This window comes from Vigna umbellata, chromosome 4, assembly GCF_029865625.1.
Source record: "Vigna umbellata cultivar VRB3 chromosome 4, Vumbellata_1.0, whole genome shotgun sequence".
Lineage (NCBI taxonomy): Eukaryota > Viridiplantae > Streptophyta > Magnoliopsida > Fabales > Fabaceae > Vigna > Vigna umbellata.
The window spans coordinates 45,276,261-45,285,302 of record NC_142168.1 but is presented as its reverse complement, the minus strand read 5'-3'; the positions used below and the strand labels follow the sequence as shown (position 1 = coordinate 45,285,302).

General features: G+C 31.2%; 1 protein-coding gene across 1 annotated transcript; it reads right to left on the bottom strand.

Moving 5' to 3' along the window:
* Nucleotides 1-5,541: 5,541 nt before the first annotated feature.
* LOC124847648 (elongation factor 1-alpha) lies at nt 5,542-8,263 on the bottom strand. The gene is made up of 3 exons (XM_047325192.2): nt 8,105-8,263; nt 6,836-7,313; nt 5,542-6,738 (listed from the first exon to the last, which is right to left on the bottom strand). Exons 2-3 carry the CDS (start codon nt 7,295-7,297, stop codon nt 5,857-5,859), a joined length of 1,344 nt encoding a protein of 447 aa, XP_047181148.1. The 5' UTR covers nt 7,298-7,313; nt 8,105-8,263; the 3' UTR covers nt 5,542-5,856.
* Between the last annotated feature and the right edge of the window lie 779 nt (nt 8,264-9,042).

The window sequence follows — 9,042 nt, the reverse complement described above, 5'->3', positions numbered from 1 at the left end:
CACCTGTCTCTTATTTGGAATGCTTCTGCCCTTCTCATATATTTAATGAGTGTTAGCAGCCTACTTTTTAATAATATTTTTCCAACATGTTGAAATTAATAAGGATTTCATTAGTTAGAGAATGGAACCTCCATGTTCAATGGATATTGCTTGAATTTTATCTAATAGGGTGTGCGAAAGAGTATTAGAAGGTGCTATTAGCATCTGGATGTATTTCTGTGATTCTATATCAGGTTGATGCTATATCTTGCAATATAATGATAATAAAATAGTTTAAGAGTAATACATAGTGATAAAAAAAATTTATAAAAGGATGTATTTTATAAGTTATTGAAGCTGTAATATACACTGATGTTATTTAATTTCTTGTCTCTATAATCTATTAAAAAAGAGAATGCCAAGAAAAAATAAAATTTGGGGGAACGAATTTGAAATTGATTTGTATTGACAGAAGGCTGTGATAAGAATATTTGATATGGTTCATGTGCGATAAATCTGAGGCGAGTTGTGGTGTTGCAATTTGGTCGAAAACAAAGCAATTCTGAATGGATTTTATTTTCTGTGGTGGTAATAAGTCGTCACAAATTATGAATCTATATATAGTTAATATTTAAACATTTTTGTTGCTTTGGAATATCTAATCTGTACAAATTGCAAATCTATTCAATGATGTGTTTTCGTAGTTAATTGAGAATTGTGGTGTTCGATAATTTGGAAGTAGAGAAGCAGAGGATGGAAGAGGCGAGTTGTTCCAATGCCAAAGAATGAAAATTTTAGAGAAAAGTTGTGGGACACGGATTAAAACAACCTTCTAACGTGGATTGAAAATCCATTTGAAAGAAATTTCATCGGCTTTTTCAGCTTATTAGAAATGAATATATATCAAATTTGGAAATCTAGCGACCTAGTATTATACTAATAAATTAAATTTGTTGAAATTTTTTTATATATATGTGTGTGTGGATTACGTTTTAGTTTTATTAATAGTGACTTGTTACGCATACTTTTATATTTTTTTGGCATTTATAAACACTCTAAAAATATGTTTGTTTTTTGTAAATATTTTATTTTAAAGATTTATGTCTGTTCAGTTTTTTTCTATATGTAACACTTATACATTATAACTATTTGACTAAATAATCGTCTAATTAATATCATATTAAGATATTTATAATTATCGTGAATAAAAAATTTTAAAAAAGAAATTGTTGGTAAGCTTGATGGTTTTGAGTCAGATATAGTTTATTGCTAGACAAGAGTGGCTATCATATCTATGACCCTTGTTATCTCACTCATCTCAGCATAAGGTTGGGATGGGGAACTAAGAGCTATTTATGTTATCACAGAAAAGAAAGGCTCAGAGATAAACTCAAACTTTTAAACAAACAACATATTACTAACATCGTATTAAAAGAATTTCTCCTTACACCATCACACCTTTTTTCCTGCACCTCCTCATTCCTTATTTACCTCTTTCTGACAAAAATTTAAATGTTAGTAATTAAAAAAAATACTTTTCCCCAAAATTTATATATATATATATATATATATATATATATATATATATATATATATATATATACCCCCACACAACACGAAAATCACTTTTTTTTTCTCCTTTCCTGTGCTGCTGTGCTTCTTTGTGATTTGTGGTTGTGAGTTTCTATATGGTAGTGTGGTTACTGTGTTGTGCTTGTTTGGAGGTGGTAGAGCTTCCTAGAAGAGCTTGCTAGTGCAACAAGGTGGTCCGGTGGTGGTGGTGACAGGAGTAGCTCGTCTCAGATCCGAAAGCAATCAAAAACATATATGAATCTTTCAACGGATATGGAAATCCATCAAAGGATATCGACATTAATTGAAGGGAAAACAGATATCCATATCCAACTCCTCATGGGCTGCACAAGCTTCTTCAAACTCCAACTCCTCCATATCACATAATTATCCTAAAACTAGGAGGTAAAACAACGTCGAGATGTCATCAAGAATAAAAGACATTTCACCTACAGGAAGATGGAAACTACTCATATCGAAATGTCATCTCTCAATGAATCCAAGCAATAAGTCATTATCAACGTAGTCATAAGAAATACATGTGAAAGATATCAAAGTAAAATTCAACACAATTTGTTGAATTCTCTCGTGGCACAGTCCTAATTTATTTATTTTGTTTTGCCATGAAGATCAACTTCAGGATCTCTCCTCGATCCTACACAATAATATTTAATATATATTACATTCAAAATATACAATAAAAATTATAAATTCAGTTTTTCACTCATTCGGCCCTACAAAATAGCATACGCAACATGTTAAACATAGTGCGTCAGTAACGAAGAATCACGTTGACCTCCAGGAAACCATCAACATCCTCATCTATATAAGGAACATTGTCATGGTTCCCGTCCTCCTCAACATGGTCTCAAATACCTCCTCCTAAAAAGTCTCCTCCTCAAAAGCCTCCATATGAGTTGGGTCATCCTCTACATGAGCATCAATAGCAGTTTGACGCCTTCTTCGAACTGAAGTCGTCAGTCTTGTCCTTGCTTCGCCTGCGAAGAACTCTGTTGAGGCATGGGATGTAGTGATGGAAGCATGGGAAAATGTCATGGATTGTGAACATAAGTACCTATTTAATTAGTGACTATGTTGATCACCTTCAATATGCTTGTAGTTCATGGCCTTTATTCTTTGAATATGTGAATCATACTTAGATTATTCCATGTAAGTCATACTTTGTAAAGACGTGGACAAACAAAGTTGTGCATTTAGACAACACAACAATAAACAGGTGTTTCTTGATGTTATTTTATTTAGTTGCTTATGTTATATATTTTATGATATTATTCATGTAATTTCTATCAGAGTTGAATATACTCATTAGAGCCCCAAGAATGTATTGGAGAACAGTATGGGAAACCTTTATTCATGTTGACAAGTTATTCATAACGTTATCATCCCCCAACATAATAAGACAAAGGCATCATTTGAAAAAAGGTATTAATTTTATGAATGAAGATTATAAAGGAATCAAATATAAAAAAAATCAGATATAAAGGAATCAAATATAAAAATGTTAATATTATTTTATTTAGTTACTTATGTTATGTATTTTATGATATTATTCATGTAATTTTTATCAAAGTTAAATCTACTCATTAAAGCTCCAAGAATGTATTGGAGAACAATATGAAAGACCTTTGTTCATGTTGGTATTCTATTCATAACGTTATCATTCTCTAACATAATAAGACAAAGGTATCATTTGAAAATGTCTTAATTTTAGTCTAAATTTTGAGTGAAGATTATAAAAGAATCAAATATAAAAGACTTTGTAGATATATATCAAGTAAAACATTTAGGATTGAACAATAAAAATTATGGATGCATTCGTAAACTATCATGTGCTTGTGAATTAACATGATATATAACCTTAAGACGATTTCTTTATCTAAAATTGATATTGAACCAAAATAAGCTTTTCAAATATTATATTAAATAAATCACAATCAAAGTTATGCATTCAATTTGAATTTGATATTATTTAAGAACGTTTCAAAGAGATTGATACTAAAGGAAAAATAAATGATAAACACAAGTTACTTATTCTTCAATAACATCTATAAACCCCCCATTGTTAAGACAAAAAATACATAACTTCAATTATCATTCATTTCATATATATATATATATATATATATATATATAAAACTTTTTACATCCAACCCGCTAAATATTTAAATTAATTATATGTTTTATATTTTGAATTTTAACTAAAATATTTCTATTTTAAACTTATAACTTTTATTAAAATATTTAAATATATTAATACTTATACTATTATTACAATTTAAAATTTATACATATTACTTTACACTTAATTTTTAAAAGTAGAAATTTCTAGTTTAAATACTCAATTAAAATAAAATTTCACAATATAAAAATTTAAAACAAAAAGACTAATTAACAAAAGATATTACGTGACATTACTATCGTCATAAGGACAAAAAAACATTACAACGTGACATTACTATTGTCATTGACAATTTTTTTTAAAAAAAAGTTAAAAAAAGAAATTGAAAACATTAATATGATGAAAAGGATTAAATTAAATGTTGACATTACTATCGTCATAAGGACAAAAAAACATTACAACGTGACATTACTATTGTCATTGACAATTTTTTTTAAAAAAAAGTTAAAAAAAGAAATTGAAAACATTAATATGATGAAAAGGATTAAATTAAATGTTGACATTACTATCGTCATAAGGACAAAAAAACATTACAACGTGACATTACTATTGTCATTGACAATTTTTTTTAAAAAAAAGTTAAAAAAAGAAATTGAAAACATTAATATGATGAAAAGGATTAAATTAAATGTTTTAAAAAAATAATTGAATAAAAATATTCAGAGATGGAATTGAATAATGTAAAAGAATACACGAACCAAAAACCAACTCAGTTATAAGGAATCAATTTTACTCAAACCAAATATCAGATTCAAACTTTTATCTTAATAACTCTAAATTCAATTTAACAAAATTACTATCTTATTGAACAGATTCAACAAAAAAAAAATCAGATTTTATTATCATCTTGAGAGAAAAATTACAAAATAAAAGTATGCTTAAAGATTAGATACTTAATTAAACGTGTCTTCTTTTTCAAGAAAAACATTGATAAACTATTTTTATGTAACTAAGTTTATTATGAAACGGAAAATCAGGATCCTCTAGTCAGTCCTTTATTCCCAAAAACTAGATCCGTATTTCATAACATTTAGTGATGTCTGTTCAAGTCCAGCCTTGTCTCCAACAAAATAAGGTTGCTTATAAATTTATGTAACTTAAATGTCACCCTGCAATGCTTAAAAACCAGTTTTACATTTTACAATGATATTGTTGTCCTTTATTGGTTATGAAAATAAAATGGATTCTTTATCAATGTTCTTAATTGGTTAAGAAAAATAAATCAAGCATCTCTAAAACACAAATGAATCAATTGACAATTATAATAGATCAATTTTACTAGTAAGACCAAACACAACCATACACTAGATGGGATCTGGATCCAATTGAAATTCAACAGACCTCTTTCACCCATCTTTATAAAAACTTACTGAGAAAAAAATGCACCAAAATATCAGTATTTCATCTTTACGTAATAAAACATAATTTTAAAAACACATAAAAAAATATTAATAATGTCTTCAACAAAGACACCCAATTCTAAAACAATACCGGCTTTAAAACTTATATACAATCGCAAAATATAAGTTAAATCATTAACAAATTATAAAAGTTTACTAAAAATATTCTCGATGAATAATCCTTGGAAAAATAATTATTCTCAATTTACTAAAACATACTTGGAATTTGCGAAATCGAAAAACACCTGATTTGGTTCTCCGTCTTCATATTTTTCAAGTGAAAAACAAGAAACATGACTAGACAAAATGACCAAAGCAAGGAATTAAGAGTTAATATGTAAAATGCAAACAACAATCATCAGAATAAAAATAAAATTCAAAACAGAGATATAAAACACAAATATAAAAAGTCTGATATTTAAAATGCAAACAAACAACACAGCAAAGCGGTAAAACTTGCTGCGCTTACAAAAATGTAATCAGGGGTTCTCACCAAATCACAAAAACACATAAAAACACATAATAACAATGATAAAAGAGCCGCCACCGTCGATCAAGAACCCAATTTTGGGAACAAAAGTTGGGAGATGATGGTGGAAACTTCAAACTAAGTACGAAAAACAATCTACCTAGCGATGACACAAGAGTACAAGCAAGAAACCAGCATTTATTGTAACCATCCCCTGATGAACCACCCAGCACGATTCACTTCTTCTTTTGGGCAGCCTTGGTGACCTTGGCTCCAGTGGGGTCCTTCTTCTCAACGTTCTTGATGACTCCCACAGCAACAGTTTGACGCATGTCCCTCACAGCAAAACGTCCAAGAGGTGGGTACTCAGAGAAAGTCTCCACCACCATTGGTTTGGTTGGAATCATCTTCACGAAACCAGCATCACCATTCTTCAAGAACTTAGGCTCCTTCTCGAGCTCTTTGCCAGAACGCCTGTCAATCTTGGTCATAAGTTCTGCGAACTTGACAGCAATGTGGGAGGTGTGGCAATCCAGAACAGGGGCATAGCCATTTCCAATCTGACCAGGGTGGTTCATGATGATAACCTGGGAGGTGAAGTTAGCAGCCTCCTTAGCAGGATCATCCTTGGAGTTTGAAGCAACATAACCACGCTTGAGATCCTTAACAGCAACATTCTTCACATTGAACCCAACGTTGTCACCAGGGAGAGCTTCTGTGAGAGCTTCATGGTGCATCTCAACAGACTTAACTTCAGTTGTCAGTCCAGTTGGTGCAAAAGTCACCACCATTCCAGGCTTGATGACACCAGTTTCAACACGTCCCACAGGTACGGTTCCGATTCCTCCAATCTTGTAGACATCCTGAAGAGGAAGTCTGAGGGGCTTGTCTGATGGCCTCTTGGGCTCAGTGATCTGGTCAAGTGCCTCAAGCAAGGTAGGTCCCTTGTACCAGTCGAGGTTTGTGGACCTCTCAATCATGTTGTCTCCCTCAAAACCAGAGATTGGAACAAAAGGAATCTTGTCTGGATTGTATCCCACTTTCTTCAAGTAGGAGGAGACTTCCTTCACAATTTCATCATACCTAGCCTTGGAGTACTTGGGTGTAGTGGCATCCATCTGATCCACAGAAAGACATCAGTAAAAACAAATTAAATTCAAAATAATGAATCCAAGAGAAATTATTCAAAGGCTTAAAGTCCAAAACAAAATTTACCTTGTTACAGCAACAAATCATCTGCTTCACACCAAGAGTGAAGGAAAGAAGAGCATGTTCACGAGTTTGCCCGTCCTTAGAAATTCCAGCTTCAAAACCACCAGTGGTGGAATCAATGATCAGCACAGCACAGTCAGCTTGGGATGTCCCTGTAATCATGTTCTTAATGAAATCCCTGTGTCCGGGAGCATCAATGACAGTGCAGTAGTACTTGGTGGTTTCAAACTTCCACAACGCAATATCAATTGTGATCCCTCTTTCACGCTCAGCCTTAAGCTTGTCAAGCACCCAGGCATACTTGAATGACCTCTTGTTCATCTCAGCAGCTTCCTTCTCGAACCTCTCAATCACACGCTTGTCAATTCCTCCAAGCTTGTAAATCAGATGGCCAGTGGTAGTAGACTTCCCAGAGTCGACATGGCCAATGACCACAATACTGATGTGAACCTTTTCCTTACCCATAATTGCCTTTGAGAATCTGCAATGAAACAACAGACAAAACAATTATTAGCATCGTTCCAAATCAATATATAGCCACAGACCACAGCAATGTTGCACAGCCATAGAAAATATCAGGTAATATCTATAAAAGACAACAAATGTATTACACAAAGTGATGGGTTAGACCTAAAAATATCAACAATAGATAACCATAAAATTATCGGACAATATCCAAAACCCCATCATACAAAATTGTAAAACATGCATAAGCATAAACAATATCAGATAATAACTAAAATCAAATAAAACAGCACATGCAATCTGGTATAATCAATTAAAGTGAATCAGACCCAGCACTTATACCCACACGCAGATCAGATTATAGACAAGTCAAAATTAAGATACAACATCACATGCAATCAAGATTCATGACAACCACGCATTAAAACATGTCATCACATAAATAATCACCAAAACCTGGTAAAATCATCGACTTGAATCGGTTAAAACGAAAAGTTCATAGATCTATTCATCAGAAATAAGAAAAATCGAAAACACAACATTTACCAGATCTGGATCTGGAATTTGAATATGCGTAGCACACAAATCCACAAAAATCGATTCAAATCTAGCTATTCCAAAGCTATAAAAGAAAACGGAAAAAAAAATCATTTTTTGATAACATCTCACCGATTATAACCATCAATTCAAACAAAAATCGAAAACAACATAAAATTCATATGGGAAGATAAAAATTTATCAACAAAACTTAAATAAATTGAAGACATCAGCTATAGATACCTCTTGAATCGGAACAAGAGAACGTACCTAGGAGCTGCGCTAAAACCCTAGCCGCAAGAGAAGAGAGGCTAACAATAGAGTGAAGAGAAGTGAGGGAATGAGGGTTAGAGGGTTTATTTATAGGCTCCAAGTGTTTCCCTATGTTGACAAAAGTACCCTCAGTATTTTAGGTAGTTCCATTTGTGTCCTCTTTGCTTTCGCTGGCGGTGCGGGAGGGTCCGAGAATGTCGTGACGAAGCCCTAGGTTAGTTCAATTAAGCGGCTACCGAAACGACGCCGTACAGTACAGCAGTTATGTTTCTCTACTCAAATAAATCTTGTACATTCACTAGCTGTGGACCGTGAATTTTTTCTTTTTAGGGCAAAAATCAACAGAAAATCTTTTTATAATTTATTTGCTTTTTATTATGGATATTAGTCATGGTTAGTTTTACATCATATAATTTTTATATTTATTTATCTATTTTGTATGATCATGATTTTAATGTATTTTTTGTTTATTGATTCATTAAAAAAAAGGTTTCATGAAATATTAGACAGAATTTTGTCAAATCTAATAGTTTTTTAACTTTGTGATCTTATCAAAAATTATATATATATATATATATATATATATAAGAATATTCTCATTTTAATGTTTGCATTTATTTCTAAATTTACTTTTTAAATATTTTTTAAAATTAAAATAATTGTTTTAGCAATTTTACAGTTTTATAAATTTAATTCTTTTTTTAAATTTAACCAGTTTATAAACTTAATCATTTTTAATCATAAAACTAACTATTTAAAATTTGAATCATTAGAAAATATTTTATTTAATAAATCTTGATTACGTTGACTTACCAATAAGGTTAATACATCATTTTGTCCCTACTTTTAGAGTTTGGTTCAAAGTAATCCTACCTCTTAAAAAAGTTAAGTAAGATCTCATATTTAGTTAAAAAAATGTTCAATCTCGTCCTTTC

Coding starts and splice junctions, on each gene's coding strand:
- LOC124847648 (XM_047325192.2), bottom strand. CDS start 7,297: ATGGGTAAGGAAAAGGTTCACATCAGTATTGTGGTCATTGGCCATGTC. Junction 6,739..6,835: donor TGATTTGTTGCTGTAACAAG/GTAAATTTTGTT, acceptor TCTGTGGATCAG/ATGGATGCCACTACACCCAA.